The 23,643-nt window shown below is 34.7% G+C and overlaps 1 protein-coding gene across 2 annotated transcripts in view; it reads right to left on the bottom strand.

Annotated features, from left to right (window-relative positions):
* CCDC171 (coiled-coil domain containing 171) overlaps positions 1-23,643 on the bottom strand; it is a 303,473-nt gene that overhangs the window by 101,994 nt on the left and 177,836 nt on the right. For both annotated transcript variants that reach the window (XM_069474218.1, XM_069474217.1), the window contains 2 exons: positions 17,953-18,098; positions 15,964-16,018 (listed from right to left, as the gene is read on the bottom strand). In XM_069474218.1, coding sequence (XP_069330319.1) covers positions 15,964-16,018; positions 17,953-18,098 — 201 coding nt within the window. The remainder of the gene's footprint in view (positions 1-15,963; positions 16,019-17,952; positions 18,099-23,643) is intronic.

Raw genomic sequence — 23,643 nt, 5'->3', positions numbered from 1 at the left:
GATTATTTAATTTAATCTATATCTCTGGAGCAGAGCCGGAACTCTCCAATGACTGCCAGCTGCTGTCACCAGAAAAGAAGGCAAAGTCCACTACCACAACCATCCCATATATTATAGTTACATGCCAATATGGAACTAAAAAACTGATTTTTTGAAATCAAATTACCAAGCTGGCTATATCCCAATCAAAGATCTAAAAAACTGACCATTCAAATCAAATTATCAAACTGGAAAACTGGGTGATTTAATCATGGACATCATGGTAAATCTGTGGAGTAGGCTATATGCCATAAAATGCACCCCACAAACAGATTACCATAAACGATTTAAATAAACACAAAAACCCATGTTTGAGAATAGATAAATGCATTTACAAATTGTTATAGTCCTCCACACAGACATATTTTCTTTCCTAGGGTAAATTATTTTAAAGGATTAAGACAGATGCACACTGAAATGAGTTATTTAGATGTGTTTAAGCTAAAATTTGCTAAGCGCATGTACGTGATATTCTGTAGTGTGTTATCTTTAGTTTGTCAAGGCTTTAAATCCCTCTTGAGCTGGAGTATCATTTTTAGCTTGGCTAGGTCAGAATGACACCAAACAATATGAATGATGACACACAAGACAGCTATATGGACAGAGTTGTCATCAGCAAGCCAGCTGTGTTAACACCTGTGTGTCCTGCACAGCTGATCTTCAGGATCCAGAATCAAGAATCTGAGAATGGAAAAGAGTTCAAATATCATAAGTAACATTTACGTTACAGAGCCATTGATGAACCACTAAAAATTGGGTTTTTAGAGGCACAAGATCATGTTTCAACTTTTAAAATATTCAGTTTCATAAATTAAAAATTATTCCATGGGCTTTGTACTCCTTATAAACGCACTGAAAACCAAAAAATCAAAGATAACTACATATTATTATTTCTTCTGGTTAACCAATTTTAAGATTACCTCTTTCTTAGAGGTATTCTTATAATTGAATCTAGACATTCTCCTCGAGCTCTTGATTAGGCAAAGTAAATATAGATGCTATTTTAGCAATCAAATGAACAAAGCAGGTGACAGTATCAGTAAGACTTCTATTGGAATCTAGAGATGGCTTTGGTTATGTTTAGAGACCATACCGTGGTAAAGTTTAACTCATTCAACAAACGTTTATTAAGTGCCTACTAGCTACTAGGCACAGTGATAGATGATGAGAACATAAAAATTAAGAAGACACAATTCCATCCCTCAAGGACTTCAAACTCTAGTGGAATAATTAATCTCTTAAAATGCATTTTCTAGCCTCCCATTTATCTATAATGTCTTGTTTCTCCTGTCAATTGCTATACCGCCTTCTTTCTTTGCCAGAGAGTATTATGTTAATCAATCTCAAACCTTTATTTTTAGCCCTGACTTTTCCCCTGAGGTTCAGACTCATACATCCTACTGATTATTCCATGTTACCTTAAACTTAGTATTTCCAAAACAAAACTTATCATTGTCTCCCTTGTTCTTCCTATTTAAATTTTTAAAAATAATTTTAAAAAATGTAAAGGCTGTTTTTCTATTTTCAGCATCACTTAATGGTACCCACTGCACTGCCCCATGATGAGAACCAGTCTCCCCTTGCCTCTTTTTCATGCCCATATGTCACTTTACTGAATAAGTTTCACATTCTTTCTTCTGACACTACCTACCATTACTATCCTGGTTTGCATCTTCACCAGCCCTCATTTAGACTAATGCTATAGTCTCCTAATATAGTTCTCTATTCAGACTCATGGCTCTTAAAACCACCTAAAACCACCTTCATTACTCACTGCATCCAGTTTGCAAAATCTGCTCTCTAGAATTCAAATTCAATAAGGAAATCTGATTACGTCATCCCCTAGCTTAAACCCTAGTTTACTACCTCCCTGGTCTCCATAAGGTCCAAGGTTCTCAGAATAGGAAAAAAAAATTCTTCTATGACCTAGCTTCTACCTGCCTCTTTGAGCCTTATCTCTTTCATTCTCCTTGCACTTAATGTTGAACTGAGAATATCTACCTATTGATGCTTCCATAAACTTGCTCATGCTACTCTCTCTCTCTGCTAGTATGCCTCTTCCATCTTTCTTGATTTTCAAGGCCCCACCCAGGCATTAATTTTCTTTTTCTTTTTTTTTTATTTCAGTAATTTTCTTAATAGAAATCTCCAGGCAACCCCTGGGTTTTCTAAGTATACCCCATAGATGAATAACTCTATCTCTATGGGTGTGGAAGTGCATCTTATGGATATATTTACCACGGTACACTGGAATTATCTGTGTCTCTTAGTTGAAGGAAGTGACTGTGCTATAAATATATATACACAAATATATACATATACACTTGACCCTTGAACAACACAAGGGTTAGGGGCACCAATCCCTCAACACAGTCAAAAATATGTGTATAACTTTTGACTCCTCCAAAACTTAATTGCTAAGAGCCTACCATTGACGGGAAGCCTTACTGATAACATAAGCAATTAACATTTTTGTATGTGTTTTGTATACTGTAATCTTACAATAAAGTACGCTAAAGAAAAGAAATGTTATTAAGAAAATCATAAGGAAAAGAACATATATTTACTATTTATTAAGTGGAAGTGGATTATCATAAGAGTCTTCAACCTCATAATCTTCACTTTAAGTAGACTGAGGAGGAGGAGGAGAAGGAGGAGGAAAAGTGGTTGATCTTGCCATCTCAGGGCAGAGGCAGAAAAAAAAAATCCACGTATAAGTAAACCTATACAGTTCAAACTCATTTTGTTCAAAAATCAACTGAATGTACATACATATACATAGATAAATATAGCATGGTCCTTTTGTTTAACAAATATATATATTTGTTTCCCCAGAGGCTGGTACAGTTCCTGGCACATTATGTTCACTAAAAAAGCATTTTTAGAATTAAACTAGTTATTATAAATATTGTGTTTCAGGATGGATTAGAGATTTTAAGTAACTTTGCTGAAGAAGCAAATCCAAAAGGATGTCAGGAAGAACTCTCGTGACTTCCTAATTATTGTTCCAGTGTCATTGCAGAGTGATAAATTTAAAAGTTTAAAGATTCAAGGTCTTCTGGAGTTTCTGGATTGTGATGTCCGGTTTTACCTTTTAGATGATTTACTCAAAAAAGCACCTAACAATTCTCAGTGAATATTCATTGACAACTTTAAAGTTCATAATATATTATAATTGTCTACAGGGAACACTTGAGTTAATCCTTTCAAACTTGTAGGACCCAAGCAATTTCTGAAAGTCTCAATAATCCAGCCATTCTGCTAATTCAACAACAAAAAAATGACAGTAAAAATGTTCTTAGATTCTTCTTCACATTCCAATTTTACCTAAATTCTCTTATTTCACTCTTAGCTGTAGTAAATAAGACATGTCTTGGTTAAGCATTTGGTCAGTATCTAATGAATACTTGCTAAATTTTATCACACCTAATGATAAATAATCCAGACATTATCCTATCTAACCAGGCATGGCCCTATCCTGGAAATTATTATAATATGATTATTCTACTTTCCCTTTTTACCACATAATAGAAATACTTAAGCATGTTTGGAGAGGCTGTTACTTTTCTTTAAATAATAATTAATTCTTGTATTATCAGTAATATTGGAAGCCTGCTTGTAAAGTTAGTAGGAAAATAAAAGTATATGCTTTTAGGGATTGATGCTGGCAAACATGGTGGAATTAAGGAACTACAAAAGCCAGTCCTTCCATAAAAGCAGCAAATAAATTGGCAAAAATTGCCAGAATCAACTTTTTTCAGAACTCTAGAAGTTAACTGAAAGTATACAGTAACTAGGCAAAAGCTAAATCAAGAAAAAAAATACCTGAATCTCAGGGTTAAGGAAATCTCTGTCAAAACACTGGTTGATCACCAAACTAACAGAACAGAGACTTTAGTGGCTACACATGACAAAAGATACAAACTTTACAAAATTAGTTCAGAAAAGTCACTAAAACAAAAAACAACTAGAGTAAGCAGCAACAACCCAGGAAATGGGGTAGAATCTTATTTCCAATGCTGTCATGTTGCAATATTCAAAATATCCATGTTCAACAAAAAAAATTATGTATGCAAAGGAAAAGGAAAGTATGGCTCATTGTAAAGAGAAATAAATAGGAACTGCTCCTGAGAAAGACAAAACATTGAACTTACTACACAACTTTAAATCAATTATTTTAAATATGCATAAGAAGTTAAAGGGAGCCATGTATAAAGAATTAAAGGAAACTATGAGAACAATGTTTTCCAAAATAGCAAACATAAATAAAAAGTATAAAAAGCAACCAAATAGAAATTTTGGAGTTGACATATTCAACTGCTCTGAAAAAAAAACTTTAAAACCTGTCATCCAAGAACTCTATATGTGACAAAAGTATCCTTTAAGAATGAAGGAAAATTATAGTAGCCAGATGGTGGAATAGAATAGGAAGCTATGGACTCTCCTTCTCCCTATGGACATAGTGATTCAACAGCAATACACATATTTACACCCTTCATGAAAATTCCGTAAAGTAGATGAGAGGCTTCCGCACCCTGAGCAACATGAAACCAGCCACATTAAAGCCAGTAGGAAAACTGAAGACATTCTCTCACCATAATTTCCATCCCTAGCACAGCACTATATGACCAGGAGGAAATCCGCTTCTCCCAGACAGTCCATGAGGAGGGAAAGAATTATACTGCACATCCAATATCCCAATTTTTTTGAGTGCTACATAAAGGGACTGGTTTGTGTCTCACTTGCGTTTGAGCACGGCCATGAACCAAACCCAAAACATGCTAGACCCCTGGAGTTACAGAAAACAAAGGCAGTGGTTTGAACTAGAGCACAGATAGTCACCACAGATCTCATCTAGCTCAGCACAGAGAGAACAGGTGAAAAAAAAAAAAAATCCCCAGATCCCAGCTTCTCCCTTAGGAGAAAATGAATTGGACCATAAATTCAACATTCCAACTTTTCTAGGTACTACTGGAGGGATTGTCTTTTCTCTTGCCAGTCTTAAAACACTGATTAGGCCCACGTTATTCTAGAACCCTGGAGTCTTTAAGAACAAAGATAATATTTTGGATTGGCATCAGAGTTTGAGAGGCTCATAGAAGCTCTGCCCAGGGTGACTGGTAACAGTTTTTTCCTGTATGAAGCCATTCCTTGAAGACTAGGACAGATGGCAGTTGTTTTCTAATGCATAGACACCAACAGAAAGAGTCAAGCAAAATTTAAAAGCAGAGAAATATAATCCAAAAAAGCAATAAGATAAAACTTCAGAAATGGAGGTATATTAATTACCTGAGAGAGAATTCAAAATACTGTCACTAAAATGATCAATGAGTTCAGAAAAACAATGTACAAAGTGAGAATTTCAACGAGATAGGAAATTTAAAAGAAAATCAAACAAAAATCTAGGAGCAGAAGAATATAATAACTGACCTAAAAATTCAATAGAGGGGTTCAACAGCAGACTAGAATAAGCAGAAGAAAAAAAATCAGTGAACCTGAATACAGGTCATTTGAAATTATCTAGTCAGATGAAGAAAAAAAAAAAAAGAAAAGAAAAAGAATGAAGACAACTTAAGGGGCTTACAAGGCATCATCAAGCAGACCAATATATGTATAATGGGAGTTAGAGAAAGAGGAGAGAGAGAAAAAAAGGACCAGAAAGTTTATTAAAAGAAATAATGACTGAATACTTCCCAAATCTGGAGAAGGAAATGGACATCCGGATCCAGGAATCCCAAAGAACGACAAATAAGATGAAACTAAAGAAACTGACACTGAAACACATTACAATCAAATTGTCAAAAGTCAAAGACAAATGGAGACTTCTGAAAGCAGCAAGAGAAAAATGACCCATTATGAACAAGGGAACCCCCACGAAACTATCAGCAGATTTACAGCTAAAATCTGGCAAGCCAGAGAGGAATAGGATGATATATTCAAAGGATTAAAAAAAATGCCAACCAAGAAAATTATACCTGGCAAAGTTGGTCTTCAAAAACGAAAGAGACAAAGACTTCCCTGATAAAAGCTGAGGGAATTTATCATGACTACACTTGCCTTACAAAGAGTTCTAAGCAAGTTCTTCAAGTAGAAACAAAATAAACACCACCACGACTGCATAAGAAAGTATAAAACTCACTGGTAAAAGTAAACATATAGACAAATACAGAACAGTGTATTACTCTAATGGTAGTGGGTAAATTGCTTTAATTCTAATATAAAAGTTCAAAGATAAAGTCTTAAAAATAACTATAACCAAAAAATACGTTAATGGATATGCCATATAGTAAATTGCGACATCCATAACATAAAGTGTGGGGAGAGGAGGAGTAAAATTATAGAGTTATTGTATGAAATTAAAGTTGTTGTCAGCTTAAAACAAACTATTATATTTTATATAAGCCCCATGGTAACTGCAAAAAAAATACCTATTTAAGTTACACAAAAGTGAAAGAACAAGGAATCAAAACATATCAATACAAAAAACCAACAAAACAAAAAGGAACAGAGCAAGAGAGAAAAAGAGAAACAAATGAACTACAAGACAGAAAACAATTAACACAATTGCAATAATAAACTCTTCTCTATCAATAATTATTTTAAATATAAATCAATTAAACTTTCCAATCAAAAGATACACAGTGGCTGAATGGATTAAAAAATATGACTCAACTAGACACTGTCTACAAAGAGATTCATTTTAGATTTAAGGACACACGTAGGCTGAAAGTGAAGGCATAGAAAAGGATATTCCATGTAAATAGTAACCTAAAGACAGCAGGAGTAGATATATTTATATCATACAAAGTAAACCTTAAGTCAAAAATTGTCAGAAGAGACAAAGAAGAACATTATATAATGACATAAGGGTCCAGTCACCAGGAACAGATACAATTACAAATACATATGCACAGAACATCCAAGCACCTAAATACATAAAACAAACATTGACAGAAGGGAGAAACAGATAGCAATATAATAATAGTAGGCAACTTTTAATACCTCACTTTCAATAATGGACTGAACAACCAGAAAAAAAATCAACAAACACGAACAATACTGTAGACCAAATGGACCTAATGGACATATGCAGAACATTCCTTTGAACAGCAGCAGAATACTCATTCTTCTCAAGTGCATAAGATCATTTTCTAGCATATCACAAGTTAGACCACAAAACAAGTCTTAACAAATTTAAGAACATTAAAATCATACTAAGTATCTTTTCTAACTACAATGGAATAAAACCAGAAATAAAGACCAGAAGAAAAACTGGAAAATTCACAAATATGTGGAAATTAAACAACCAATTTCTGAAGAACTAATAGTATAAAAAATAAATCAAAAGGAAAGTTAGAAAACATCTTGACATATAAAAATGAAATACAACATACCAAAATTTATGGGACTCAGTGAAAACAATGTTAAGGAGAAAAATTATACCAATAAACACCTACATAAAAAAAGAAAAAAGATCTCAAATAAACAACTTAACTTTATACCTCAAGGAACTAGAAAAAGAAGAACAAACTAAGCCAAAAGTTAGAAGAAGGAAGGAAATGATAAAGATTAGAACAGAAATAAACAAAAGAGCGAAACAGTGAAAATCTGAAAGTGGGGAAGAGCCAAGACGGCAGACTGGAAGCAGCCTGCACTCTCTGCTCTCAAGGAGAAGGATCAAAGGTTGCAGGGAGAGGTTCACCCATGGATGGACTGTCTTGGAGAGAGCACTGAGAATCGTGAAAAAAGCAAAGGGAGACACCCAAAGCCAGGGAGAGACGGGCTGGGTGATCTGCTCAGCAAGATCAGAAGGTACCTGGTGGAAGTGTCCATATGTGAGGAAGGGTTAGGGGAGAAATTCCTGGGGCTCCACATTCCTCCAACAGACCCTGAAATATAAGTCATGAGGGCTCCACCACCACCACAGCAGTCCTCTGAACTGATTAGGGAGCTACTTGAAGACTGCAGCAGTAATACACCAGAGAGCAGGCACAGTGGGGTCCCACCAACTTCTTGTCCCAGGTCACAGCAACAGATGCCAATCTGTGCTCTAAGCCCCAGAGCACCCAGTCTACAAAGGGGTCAGCTCCACTGCAGCTGCCTCCCCATTACCCCTGCCAAGTCAGAGAGGGAGCAGGGAGGGTGGGTGCTCTCATGTGCACTTTGATAGGGTGCTGTGCACACCCCCAACTCCTGCCTCCTGGGGATCTGAGCAGAGCAGGTGGTCACTGGCACTCAGCATCTGCCACTGCAACCTTGCCACCTTAATAGCATCACAGCAACTACCACAGTTGCACTTGGGCAGAAGGAGGGCTCCAAATACTGGGACTCCCTGGCAGGGCAGCAGGGATCACCCCAGCCCCATCAGCACAGGTAGCCCAGCCGCTGCTGCCCAAGGATCCAACCCAGTACCAGCTGCAGCCGCACAATCCACTCAAACACCAGCCAAGACCTATCTAGGCACCCACTATGGTCCAGCAACCCGCACAGGCACCTGCAAAGGTGCCACAAGCTGCTTAGGTACCTGCCAAGTTCCCACTACCTACCCTGCCACTGGCTGTGGTCCTGTGATGCACCCAGGAACCTGCCATGGTCCTGCAACATGTGCAGGTGCCAGCCAAGGTCCTGCAACCCACCCAGGCACTGATCAAAATCCCATGATGCACCAGGCACCCTGCAACATCCCACAAGTTGCCTCACCACTGGCTGCAGTTCTATTACATGCCCAGGCACCTGCCAAGGTCCTGCGATATGCCCCACCGGCAGCTGCAGTCCATGACACATCCAGGAATCCTCCCAGAGCCTGTGACCAACCCAGACACTACTCACGGTCACACCACCTACCTCCATGGAGAGGGACATCCCCAGCACCTTGCCCAAGCTTTCAACAGTGGCCTGGAGACCAAGCCACAAATCCGAATGAATATCCCCCAGCACTGGCTTGGACTGTGACAATCACAAGGGGAACAAGACAACACAGAACAGTTGTGTTACAGGCTTTCAGTGCATCTGCCCCACTTCCACCAGGTCAGTCCCGCAGAGTAGGACACAAAAGAAATATCCAGGGATTTCTCCTCCTCCTCACTAAGTAGAAGAGTTCCCAGCAAAGCAGAACTGGTGTACTACAAACCTGTCATCCCTGAGCTGAGAGAAGAGGTTTCAGATAAGAAACTAGGGAAAGAATTCTGGCAACATGAAAAAAATAAGCTAGTTTGATACAGCCAAAGGATCATAATAGATCCATAACAATGAACCCCAACCAAAAGGAAGCTATCAAAAGGTCAAATATAATTCAGATACGGATGGCAAACAAGACGGATGGAATTGAAGAGAAAGTTAAAAACCAAAACAAAGAAACCAAAAAAATATTTCAGGACATGAATGAAAAATATGAAAAATTTGCTAAAGAGATAGACAACATAAGAAAGAATATAACAGAACTTAAATGAAAGAGTCAAATAGGAAATTAAACCAAACAGCAGAAAGCTTCAAAAACAGACTAGACCAAGCAGAAGAAAGAATCTCAGAGCTTGAAGTCAAGACTTAAGAATTGCAGCTCAGGTGTGGATCACACGGAGAGACAACAGAGATGTCTGGGGACCCCACCGAGAAAAACTGCAAAGCTGATTAAGACAGAGAGGAGAGGACAGCAGTGCCGACCAATATCAGAGAGGCTCTAAGCCCACTGAAGGGGTAAGGGGGGTTTCCCCTCTCCCACTTGGGTGCCCTAAGCAAGCAACTGAATGCAAAACTCACACGCCTATAGGAGAGTACCTTGAGAGACCAGAGAGCCAGCTTTATTTCACCTAGACGCTTCCTCCTCTGAACCTCCTCCATTCATGGCATCACAGAAAGTAATTTTGGCTCAAACCAGCTTGTAGCCATGGCCCCTCCCCCACAACTGCAAGAGTGCTCTGTGCCAAGAAGCTGGCTTTTCTGTGGTGGGGATGCATTCCCAGCCCAGCCCGCCACTGAGAGCTGAACCGCCACAGTCTGTGAGCTTCCTGCCCACTGACATCTCATGGGATCACACACTGGTGCCTTAGACAGACAGGCCAGAACCGATGCCCCCCTAAACACAAGAACGGTGCAAGGAGATGGAGGGGAGAGGTCTCGGTCCTGGATTCAGGTGGTGAGGAAGCCCTCATGGGCATATCCAATGAGAGGGTGTGGAGGGGTGCTGAGGAGTGGGGATCAGTGAGTACACCCCATCCCCCCACATTAGACAACTGCCATACTGGATAGGGGTGCGGCACTAGGACTGAATTTAACCTAGGCCCTGGTTCCCGAGCAGGCTGAATGGGTGCAACGGCTGCTCCTCACACACAATACAATAGGGAGTGCAGCTTAAACCAAGAAACTCACAAGCTGCTGCTTCTCCCCTGGCAAGAGCATAGCCCTGGCTGAGTCCCATAAAGATAGAGAAGCTTACTATCCTTTCCTTGGAGTCCCATAGTAAAACAAGGGTGCACAATCAGAGATCCCCCTACCAGCCAGCATCCTGTGGAGACACAGGCTAGTAGGTCAGGCGCATGGACTGAGGGGCAGTTTGAGATCCAGTTTCAGGCAACGAGGGAACTCACGGACTTATCTAACGGGAGAGTGCTATGGAGTTCCAGGGAAAAAATAGGGAAGGTGCTCATGCCACCTGGAAGAAAAACCACGCTAGTGGACAAGGGCAGAAAAAGATTGTTCCGGGGCCTTAGGAATCACACTATTAAGCCCTCTACCTGGGAAACAGTCCTTCCAGTTTGGAGAAATGGCCCTGAACTCCATACCACTGGCCCCACCAGTGATTGAGCAAGAAAAAAAGATTACTAAATTACTAAAATAAGAAATAAAAATGGAGACATTACTACCAACCTTATAGAAATAAAATAATTTTGGGAAGGAAAAAGAAAAAAGAAAAAAAGGGAAAAAGGGAAAGGAAAGAAAAGGAAAAGAAAGGAAAGGCAGGGCATCCAAATTAGAAAAAAGTAAAACCATATTCACAGATTACATAATCTTATAAATAGAAAATCCTAAAGAAGTAATACACGTGCTAAAAACTATCAGGGCTAATAAATTCAGTACTTACAGAAGACAAAATCAATATACAAAAATCAGTTGCACTTCTATACACTATAAATTAAGAATCAAAAAATGAATGTAAGAATACAGTTCCATTTGATACTATTTGTAATAGTATCACAAAGAATAGAATACTTAAGAATAAATTTAACCAAGAACATTTATAACTTGTACACTGAAACTACAAAACATTGTTGAAAGAAATTAAAGACCTAAATAAAAGGAAAGATGTCCCATATTCATGGATTATAAGACTTAATATTGTTACGACATCTATACTCCCCAAATTGATCTTATAATTTCAGTGTAATAGTTATCAAAATTCTGATTGCCTCCTTTTGCACAAATGGACAAGCTGATCAAAAAATTCATGTAGAATTTGCAAGGGACTCTGAATATCCAAAACAATCTTAAAATCTGGAAAAAAGTTGCAGGACTCACACTTCTCAATTTCAAAACTTACTACAAAACACAGTAATAAAAACTCTGTGGTACTGGTAATGAGAACAGACATACAGATCAATGGAATAGAATTGAGAGTCCAGAAATAAGCCCATACATCTATGGTCAACTGATTTTCAACAAGAGTACCAAGATCATTCAACAGGGAAAGAACAGTCTTTTCAACAAATGGTGCTAGAATAACTGGATTGCCACATAAAAGAATGAAATTGGGCCCTTACATCATACAATATACAAAATTAATTCAAAGACCTAATTATAAGAGCTAAAATTATAAAATTCTTAGAAGAAAATACAGGGGGAAATCCTCATTACTTTGGATTTGGTAATGTATTCTTAGATATGAGGCCAAACACATGAGCACAAAAGAAAAAAATGAGACTTCATCAAAATTTAAAACTTACGTGCACCAAAGCACAGTATCTAATAGAAGGTAAAAAGACAATCCACATAATGGGAGAAAATATTTTCAAATCATATATGATAAGATTCTAGTATCCTGGCCGGGCGCGGTGGCTCACGCCTGTAATCCTAGCACTCTGGGAGGCCGAGGTGGGCGGATTGTTTGAGCTCAGGAGTTCGAGACCAGCCTGAGCAAGAGCGAGACCCCACCTCTACTAAAAATAGAAAGAAATTATATGGACAGCTAAAAATATATATAGAAAAAATTAGCCGGGCATGGTGGCGCATGCCTGTAGTCCCAGCTACTCGGGAGGCTGAGACAGGAGGATCGCTTGAGCTCAGGAGTTTGAGGTTGCTGTGAGCTAGGCTGACGCCACGGCACTCACTCTAGCCTGGGCAACAGAGTGAGACTCTGTCTCAAAAAAAAAAAAAAAAAAGATTCTAGTATCCAGAATATGCAAAGAACTCTTATTCTTAAAATTCAACAACAAAAAGACAACCCAATTTAAAAATAGGCAAAAGATATGAATAGACACTTCTCCCAAAAAGACATACAAATTATCAATAATCACATGGAAAGATGGTCAACATCGTTAGTCATTAGGGAAATGCAAATCAAAACCACAATGAGATATTACTTCACACCCACTTAGAATGGCCATATTAAAGAAATGGAAATAACAAGTGTGGGCAAAGATGTGGAGGAACTGGAATGCTTATACATAATCATGAGGATTTACAATGGCATAGGCACTGTGGAAAACAGTCTGGTAGTTCCTTATAAAGTTAACATAGCATTAACATATGATCCAGCAATTCCATTCCTAGCTACACATCCAAGAGAACTGAAAGGAGGCCTTCAAACAAAAATTTGCACACAAATGTTCACAGCAGCATTATTCATAGTTTCTAAGAAGTGGAAACAACCCAGTGCCCACCAGCTGATGTTTGTATAAACAAAATGTGGTATACCCATGCAGTAGAATATTATTCAGCCATAAAAAGGAATGAAGTGTCAATACATGCCATAACATGGATGAACCTTGAATAAATTATGCTGTATGAAAGAAGGTAGACACCAAAAGCCATATATTGTGTGATTCCATTTATATGAAATGTCCAGAATAGGAAGGTACATAGACACAGAAGACAGATCAATGTTTGCTAGGAGGTAGGGTAAGAGGCCTGACATAAGGGGTAACTGCTTCTTGGGTAATAGGTTTCTTCAGAGGTGACAGAAATGTTCTGGAATTAGATAGTTGTGATGATTGCACAACATTATGAATGTACTGAAAGCCACTGAATTATCCACTTTAAAATGGTTAAAATGGTGAATCTTTTTCCAAAAAAGTTGAATAGATTTTCAAAAAAAAATGAAAAGCAGCTGAGAATTCAACTCGACGGAGAAGTGTGTGTATAAAAAAATGTACCTCATGAAAAGTTGTGATAATCTTGTTTTCTCTTGTTTTTAGTTTTCTTATCTCTGATGACCCAAAATTGCCCCCCCAAAAAGAGTATCTTAATAAAAAATTAACTTCTGACCTACATTAAAAACTGGCATGAATAAAAATATATATTTAAATGCAATTAAAATAAAACTTCATCTTTGAAAAAAAGTATATTCTTCTAACTGAAAATAACTGGCCTTTCCTATTAAATACTAGTGTCAGTCCCAAATATAATTTAAAAAATAATATCTAGTCAACTGTCCTAGATAATACAGTTTTAGGATTTGAACAGTTGAATGAAATGTGTCAAGTTTAAAAACTAATATCAATAAAATATCATTGCTTTTCCTAAAAACAAACAATTTCAGTTTAAGTTCTTTAAAATGCAAGAGAAGAAATAATGTCTTCATGCAAACAAGTTCTTTCTATTTGATTATTGTGTCAGTAGGATTAAAAATAATAAAAAAATAAAATTCAGCAGGTAAAAATTAGTTTTATTTGAGAATAATTGATACATACATTGAAAATACAAGTGCTAAATAAAAAATATAAATAGCTACATTATTTTACCATGCACAGTAAACTTTGCTAGAGTTTGGATGTAACTACATCTATACCATGAAAAAGACTAGACCCTCCTTCTGTACTCCTTTGTTAGTACAAGACAGAAAATGCCAATAGAAAGTCTAAGGTGACCAGAAAAATAAACCTACGAACTCTGGCATTGAAGTGTGCTTGCACCTCTCTGAGAGCTTCATAGGGACTGTCTGTGCCACCTCCCATTCATTCTCATTCCTACTTCATAGACAAGAGAATTAGTCACATTTATCAATTTGCCTTTCCTAAATTTTTACTTCAAGCTTGAAAAGTAATAACTTAAAAATCACTACATAAATAGAACTTCCTAAAGATATAAATCAAAATATTATAACTAACTATAAAATCTGAAAGGGGAAAAACCCATGAAGTAAAAGTAAATCTACAGTGGCTGCAGGCTAGTTTTGCAGAATATCTTTTTTTCCATATGACACAAAAATCAAAAGATAAACAACAACTGAAGAATTGTATGATTATAATCATCCTGTCTCAATCAGTCTTTATTACATTTAAACTATATATGTTTCCATTTCCATAAGGAAAAGAGAAGGTACAATTATATTTCATATTGATGATGGTTTTGCCCTGACGTTAAAGTCCATTCCCCAAGTCAGCTGCTATGTAACATTTTTTTTCTCCAGCTGGGATGATGGACAAACAGCTGGATTTCAAAGCCGACATTAAGTGTATAAAAGGGTATGCCATGGATATGATATAATTGACTTTCCTATCAATTACCAAAAAATCTAACCAAGGAGGTCTCTTTTCCTGCAAATCCTAAATTTCAGATATGCAGCATATATGGATTTGATGTGACTATATTTAAACTATACTCACTGGCTAAAGTTTTTTAAGTGGGGAGGGGGAGAAGTCATAGTTTCAAAGAAACTTAAAAAGAAAACAATACCCAGAATATTTTTTTTCAAAATGCTTTTGTTGATATGAAATAAAAGCTAATCAATCACTTTCAAAATGTCAAACGTAGAGGCCCAGTATTTTAAAAATGTTGTAATATATTAAATATTAGTTTGCTAATGTTTAGTTAATATCTCCTTAAAAGGTTTAGTTTTAGGGTATTTTAAGGAATTTATAATATAAAATAATATCATATAATTTGACTCATAAATTATTCTAAATATGATTTAGTCATAAATTCCATATATCTTAAAAGTATTAGATGTTTGCATTTCCAATAAATTTTCTATTAGACAATAACAGAAACACATAAATAATATTTCTCTACTTTTAAATAATGAAATAATAAATGCATCTTTGAATCTGGAGTGGAGTGCTAACAAAATATATAGTCGGCTAATATATTAAGTTTTTTACTAATATCATAATACCCTTACTATGCTGCTCATCACCACCAAATTAAAAGTCAGAGTTTATCATACAGAAGTAATCAAATTTGAAAACAATTGATTATTAGTAAAAATTTTAAATTACTACCTTAAGAACACATTCTTATAGGTAGGAAGGTAAATTTCAATTTGAGTAACATTACTGTCTAGTTAAGGTACATGAGTATTACCAAATAAAATACATTGTCTCTCTATATATCAATATATACACATGTAGAGGATCATAGGTTTAAGAATGGCAAGAGGTTAGACAGTGTGGTCAAACATTTTATCATTATGAGACATATGAGAATCTTAATGACCTCTGGTTCATTCAGCAAAGACCACACATAATTCAAGTGCAATTATCCCAGTTTGGGGAAACCACTATTTGCATAGTTTTATCAAGTATATAAAGTGAATTCTGAAAAGAAGTATGCCATATAGAATCACATAATGTAAATTTTCAGTCATCTGAAAGTATCTTTTTGTTAATTTATTTTTAAAAAATGTAACAAAATGATTTACTTTGTGGTTAATAAAAATAATGACTAGAAGTGTCATAGTACAAATTGAACAATATTAAAGAAAGATTACGGTACCTTATGAAGCATATTTTCTACTGTTCTCATATGATTAGCAACACATTCTTTGTCTCTAGAAAAAATAAAAGATTAGGTGTTAGTAAAACCCAAACCTTACTACAACAGTTACACATTTTGCTATAAATCACTATTATTGAAAAATAAGGATTAGATATCATTGTTCTCCTTTGAGAAGTATAAAACCTAACCATATTCGCTGGTCTATTTCCACATTTAATTCTTATCTTCAATCATGTTGCCTGTCCTAAATTGAAATGGGGGAGGAATATAAAGTTGAAAAGGTGAAAAAAAAAAGAAAAAGAAATGGTGATTACATTACTGATAATAAAAATTGTGCTGAAAAAGGTAAAACTTTTATTCTTTTTATTTCTAATGGAAAAAAAACTTTTAAATCTTAGTGGTGGGAATTTAGTATAAATGGCCATACTATACAAAATAATATTTTCCTTTCTACATAGTCTTTTTGTGCTATTAATAATTGTACAAAATGACCTGACTAGGAATATGCAAAGTTATCAGTTTTTTCTATCAGCCTAGTGTATTGAATTAAGCCTTCATAATGAAATAAATAGTTTGAATGAAAATGCTGAAGACAAAACTTTAATTGTTAAGTTATAAATTGAAAACTGTAAATAATGTATTAATTCTCCAAATTTCAAATTAGCTTCCTATAGTTTTATAAAAACATGTGACCATGGTCATAGATCACAGACATGTCAAATTCTTGAATTAACAGAAATGTTTTAAAAACACAATTTGAATCTGGAGGTTTTATAATCCTGTTTTCATTCATCTCAGAATTTTCTCAGACCTATAAGACTCCCTGGAAATTATGTAGGCTAAGCCTCTCATTTGACATGAGGAAACCGAGACTGAACAATGGCAACCTGATATGGTGGTGCACTGTTACACAGCTTTACAATTTTCAAAAAAACTATTGGTAGATATTCAAACATGCCAATATTTTGGCCTTGCATCAATTCATGTTTTCTTATGCTTGAGCAATGTCACAAGCCCAGTGGCAACCGTAAGATCACAGACTCCTTGTTCTGCGATTTACAGATTACATTCTGCAGTTTACAGACTACTTTTATATTTCATGATATTTTATGTTTAACAAGTTTGTCTCAAAAATTTTTAATTAATATGTATTTTCACAAGTAAAATAATTCAGAATTCCAAACTTAGAAAACATTGAGTTTATCAAAATTAGATGTTTCTTTAATCCTTAAATAGATTTTCTTTAAGCCATGCTGTTGTACAAAGAATAGTCTTAAAGTATTCCATGAAATTTGATGTGGAGAACAAATAAAAATGCCCAAGAGAACTGTTCAATTTGAACTTCACAGTGTATGTCAACTTGATTACCTGGTAAAAAGGGAAAACACTCTCATCACGTTTACATAGTTGTCTACTCTGAAAACTGTTTATTTTTTTCCACTGAACATATTAGAATATACAGGTAGAAAATTACATGAATTTTCCATGATATGTTTTTATTACATTTTTTAAAATGCTATGATACACATGCTTATTGTATACTAACATTTGTTTATGGAAATATTACTTGCAATATTAGTATATTATAATATATGCAGAGCAAAATTTGGGGGGGCAGTAGGGCAGAGAGGATGAGGAATAATCATAACAGAAGCTACTATGCAAAACTTTTAAATAAAGAGTCTTAGGTTTCACATTAATGAAAACATAGTTTTGAACATGGAATATGACAACACAGCCCAAAATACACATAATTAGAGGCTATCTAGAAGCTTATACTTTTCTGAGGTTTCTCAATAAAATATACATTTAGTATGTTGAGTTAAAGAGTTTTCTTTTTCGAGGATATATCAGAGAATTTCAAAGAAAGACAGCTGTACTTTTGTTTTCTAACACTGTATTATCCAGGGCTAAAACCCGGAGCATGAAAGTAAGAATTGATCTTTTGTCTGTTTTAAGTGATCTCCCCAAGGTCCAAATGCTCACTTGGCTGCCATGCGGAGGGCACTTTCTGCATCATGGATGTTCTCCTCCAGTCGACGCTTGTCCTGCTCCAGCTGGGTAAGATGTCTATTGAGCTGACGCAGAGATTGATCTTTTCTTCTCAGCTCCATCTTTGCCTCGGAGAGACTCTGCAAGCAGACAGAAAACAGAGTTACTTGTCAGCCCTGATAATTAACTTCAATTTATGCCATAGGCTATTAAACAAAGAAGAATACAGACTGACTGAGAAGTAGACTTGGGTCATTACACATCAAGGTCTAACAAATTTTCTGCAAAAATTTTATATACTTACTAATTAGACATGATAGAACTGATAAGATTTTGAAAAATGTTTGGCTGTAAAATACAACTCCATTTTATTTTTTAAAATGTTACAAGGCAAATAAATAGAATTCTTACTAAAAATATCGGATTATAAAAATCTCAAGTTGTATTTTCTTTTAATGAGGAAAAAATAAAGATTTCAGGGGTGAAAGCACATGAAATTTAGAGTCTATTTAACTTTAAATAGAACTAAAGAACTATCATAAGCCCAAAGTGAGTATGTGATTGAGAAAAAAGTGGACTAAGATACCTAAAAGAGAATGCTGAACTCAAGATTAAAAATTGCTACTACTTTGTTTCTTAATATATCTGTAATAGGTTGCTACAGACATCTCAGCAAACAAATAAACTGGACTCCAAAATAAAATTCACTTGCTTACGGTAAATAACTCTCTTGTCAAGGAATAGCAACACAAATGTGATCAACATGTTTCAACTAATAGAGAAAGTTATGAATAATACTTGCAATCAGAATTATTTGTGTTCCATAAATATTTTCTTAGTCACAGAAGTATAAAATCTGTTGATTGATACTTACTATTTGCTTTAATCTAAAGTATTCCCTTAATACAAACATTTCAAGATGCAATTGTGAAACTTTTTCTTAAAGCTTAGGGGTTCAGGTCTTAGACTCAGAAACGCACAATTTAAAGGAGTATTTTCTAGACCTTGTTAAAATTTTAGGATGCCAAATAGTATAGGGATCAGAGGACCTCTTTGCACTAAAAATCTTCTCATTCTTTTGCTTATAAAATTTCTAGAATAAGCTTATCACACGTTTTTTAATTAAGTTTGTTGGACAGTCAGATAAACAATTGCTTTCATACACATAATTTTTTCTCCTTGTTCAGCGTTTAGCCAAATATTAACATCCACAACTATGCTTCAAAAATCCAGTAAAGAATAAACAAACAAATGCTATAATTTTGTGTTTAAAATTCTTCTAATAGTATTCTTTTAATGCATTCACAATGAGTAGTATAAAAAACCCAAGCTGCCTACCCAGAATTAAAACAATTAATTCAGTCTAAATGCTGGTGAACTGGAAGCAGTCATTATTCTAATCAGATATTCAAAAAATGTTAAAAGTTTTCAAATTCAGAAGTTCACTTTCAAACAGTCAAGGTGCTATCAGATAAATATGAGTCAAAAAATTAAAAGTAAAATGTGATTACTTATTAGATATTGTATTTTATTTTAAATATTTACTGTTAACAGATCTTCAAAAACATTCCACTATGAAAATAGTCACTGATTCAAACCAACTTTAAAAAAATGACAAAGAATAGATTTTTAAAACCACACTAAACCTACTAATTTTGTGCCAATGCTAAGATAGTTAAAGGCATTGAAGTATCTCATGAGATTTCTTTATTTAAAAAGATAAAATTCATTTGAGTCCTGTTAAAGTCAGCATTTCTGACATCTTTCAGGCAATAAAAAATGCTATTTTTCAAATATGAATGTAAAACTAATGATCCACTACCAGTTATGCATAAAGCTTGAATTCTTTTTCCAAAAATAATTTGTGCCAATCCATTGGAATTCTCTTGCTTAGTAAGTCTTATGGCTGGAGGTGTGTATTTGTGAGGGGATGATCCAATATTCAGTATACTGTCTCCAGCATATTGTCTCAGTATCTTGTCTCCAGCCTTATCCAGACTGAAGCTCACTGGTCAAATCTGAGAGAACTCATGACCTTAGAATTATTATAAATTCACACTTGACTTTTCAGCAATGCTATGATATACTTTCAAAGAAGATATAACTCATAGTATTAGAATTTCTACTATATCTCTAAATATTCTTGTTTCCATTCTTTCATTTTCATCTCTCAAGAGCAATGACAGGGAGCCATCAAACTCTTCTAAAGCTTCCACTATTTTAGGGACATAGAAAAGGAACAAAAGTATCACTGTGTAAACAAAGTGATATAAATCATACTTCTTTGAGTGTGAAAAAATAATAAAGTTTTTGAAAAAGAAGATCATTGTTATAGAGATAGAATTCTCATGTTAAAGAATTGAGGGACATCATGAAGGACTACATCAATGGGTCCTGAGGTTGATGGGGATATGTGCAAAACACGAAGACATAAAAAGTGATTCCAGAATACATCTTTTCCCTAATATTCACCTTTTTTGATGACAAAAATAGAATCTTTAAAAATGCTAACACTGAGCTTTAATTAAAGAAAAATAAACATATATCTATGTGTGTATATACTATATACAAAATTTTAAGTTCAGCTTTTCTTTTCTCCTGTTCAGACTGATCTAATTAAAACCCATGATAAACTTTATGGACTCTAATATTTCCAACCGAATGACTGAAACCAAGAGGGTGTGCCTCTAGGCAGCAAGGCAACAATGATAAGCAGCAGGTTAGCCACTAATTTCTCAACCAGGGTAGATTGTGAAAGTGTGATGTTCTGATATCCAAGAAACTGTTCAGGAGAGAATAGGATAAATCAAGTTTAATAACTCTGCTCCTAATTGTTCCCCCAATGCTCAACTCTAATTACTTGGAGAACTCTCCTGACTGTCACCTGATATTAAGTTGTTGGAGGCTGAGCCTGGAACAGCGAGATAATCAATAAACATTTAGTGGGGAGAAGAATGAAGATCCTGTTAAGCAGTGGGAACCTGCAGCACCCAAAGCCCTTCTGCTCATGAGAAAACCTATGGGACAGCCATAGTGATTGCAAAGCAATAATCCAAAGCACTGTTTTTAGGCCTTGAGGCCTTTAGGCAACAGTACATTTGAGGAAAAAAGGTTAACACGGTCACCCTAATTACAGCCCACTTTCACATACTTCATATATAAGTGAAGACAAGCCAATTAGGTAGAAAGGAAGATAAGGGAAGTTTTATTTGTATACTAATTAAACCCCTGATGAAATTAAAGGAAAAACATACAGCTCTGTAATTGTGTCTGAGAAAGGTCACTTCAGGTTCAGTTATCAGAACAGCACAGCCTTGAGATATTTCACTTAATCCACAATACAGCCCTCATTTTGTACTCAGGTCTTAATATTTACAAAAAAAAAAAAATGCAAAGCCTGATACTGAATTTATCTTTAAACAGTGTTGTGAATAATTTAAGCTGTTAGAAAGTTAAGGCTAAATATGATAGTAAGAGTCTTTTAAAACAGGAGAAAAATATTCTACCTACACAAGAACCAATGTCACAATATTATTTATCAAAGATTTCAGTTTTCATTTTAAATTCAAAATGTTTTTTTTCCTTGAGCATTCTTGTTGCTACAAAATCCAAAATGTTTTAAAGCAAAATTTTACAATGATATTCCAAACTGACTGTATTTCAAAAGCTATTATATAATATCTTTATTGTATTTCTTTTTCAATAATGGTGTTATCGCTTACCTTCATGTATACGTCTCACAATCCAGGAAGGAAAAGCCAATGCTTTCACTAAACTACTCCTATATGAAAATATTTACACCTGATTGTTTTCCTAAAATGGTTATGAAAAGCTATTTGCCACTAATAAAAGCTGACAGGAAAAGTATGGTTACAAAGAAAGTAGTTAAGTATAGGAAAAGCTTACAGACAAAATACATGGTAGATGTGACTATTAAATGACACATACTGCACACATACTTTTTAAGTGTCTTTTTTCTTAGCTACAATTCCAGAAGTTTCTATAATAAATATATATTATTGCTGAATAAAAACAGAAATTAAGTCATAGGTAATAGTACATTTCTAAAACTTTAAATATGTATTAAGGCTAATGATTTTTTAATGAGTTATGAATATAAACTGAAATTCTATCACTTCATACCTATGAAAACATTTTGTACAGTGGAAATATTTTTTATATAACAGCTTTATTGAGATATAATTCGCCTTCCACACAATTCACTTATAAGTATACAGTTTGGTGGGTACTAGTATATTCACAAAGTTATGCAATCATCACCAATGAAAGTCTGTTCTGAAGTTCTTTAAAAAAAACTAAATCAAAATAACATATCCAAATATAGTTTGTCTCATTGTTTCAGCAAACTCTAATTTAAAACTATACAAGATATACAAGGTTTATCATTTTGTTTGGTAATGGTTTTTTAAAAAATTAAAAATTTATAAAATAAATTCCCTTAATCAGAATATTTGATTAATAAATGTGGTATAGTACAAAAGTTAAAGTCATCTAAAAGGATATACACATCTCTCCAACTAATATTTCTGGATATCAAGGGAATCACCCAACATAGTTCCTTCTCATAAGGGTACAGTATAGTAGTACTTTAGACCATTAGGCTGCTAGGAAGACCGAGCCCCAGGGGATATCACTTTTATAGATTTTCTTTTGTCTAATGGGAAATATCTATGGATCCACATTCCTACAGACTAAAAGCTAATGGCTTATTCAATTTGGTATAAAAAGTTAGTCATACAAAATGAAAGGCAAGACAACAACACAAGTGTTATAAAGAACTAAGCTACATTTCCTAAGTTGGGGGAAATATCTATAAATTCTATAAATATCTATATATTTTTTAAAAATAAACTTACTGCTGTCTGTAACTTTTGAATAAACATTTCTAGATTGCAATAATAAATTGGGTAAAACATCCTGGGGCACTAGAATTAATGTTGAAAAAAATGATGCTATCTTCAGTCCTACTCTTATAATGTAACAACTAAAAAATTATATTAATCAAGAATTAATTAAGCGGCTGCTAGGAGGATCAAACTGCAGGTTGCCACAGAAAGTATAAACTTAAAATGATACAGCCACCAAATTTACAATAGGGCTGGGTAAACAAGTCAGGGATAAAACTGAAGAATAATATATTTTATGATAAAGCTTAAAAATCTATGAGATAAACAATTAGATAATTTACAATAAATAAATAGTAAAACATATTGGTATGTGGTACTATTAATATATGAATAAACTTATATCTTCATATTCTACATTTTATATAGAGACTGAATAAAAAGTTATGTAATTTTAAGTTATCTTTAGGGATAACTTTATTGCTTTCTAGTAATAACACTATGCAGACGGTAGGTGACATATTTTTAAACTGAAGCTGAAAATCAAATAACTCACCTACTTTATGGGATGAATAAATGGCAGTTCTAGTTAGAACTCACATGTCTGGTAAGACAATAAATGTTAAAGTGTCCTATAAACCGTGAAAGACTATATAAATTTAAAAAGCATAATTAGTGAATTATACTTCTACATGTAGTGTCACTACACAGTCTTCTTTAAATCCCCACCTATATGTGGCAACCTATGAGTTTCTATATTATTTATGCCTCATCATTTATACATATATATGTATATACACATACACACACAAATATATAT

The sequence above is a fragment of the Eulemur rufifrons genome, chromosome 7 (assembly GCF_041146395.1).
Source record: "Eulemur rufifrons isolate Redbay chromosome 7, OSU_ERuf_1, whole genome shotgun sequence".
Taxonomy (NCBI): domain Eukaryota; kingdom Metazoa; phylum Chordata; class Mammalia; order Primates; family Lemuridae; genus Eulemur; species Eulemur rufifrons.
This window is presented reverse-complemented; position numbering and strand designations above follow the sequence as displayed.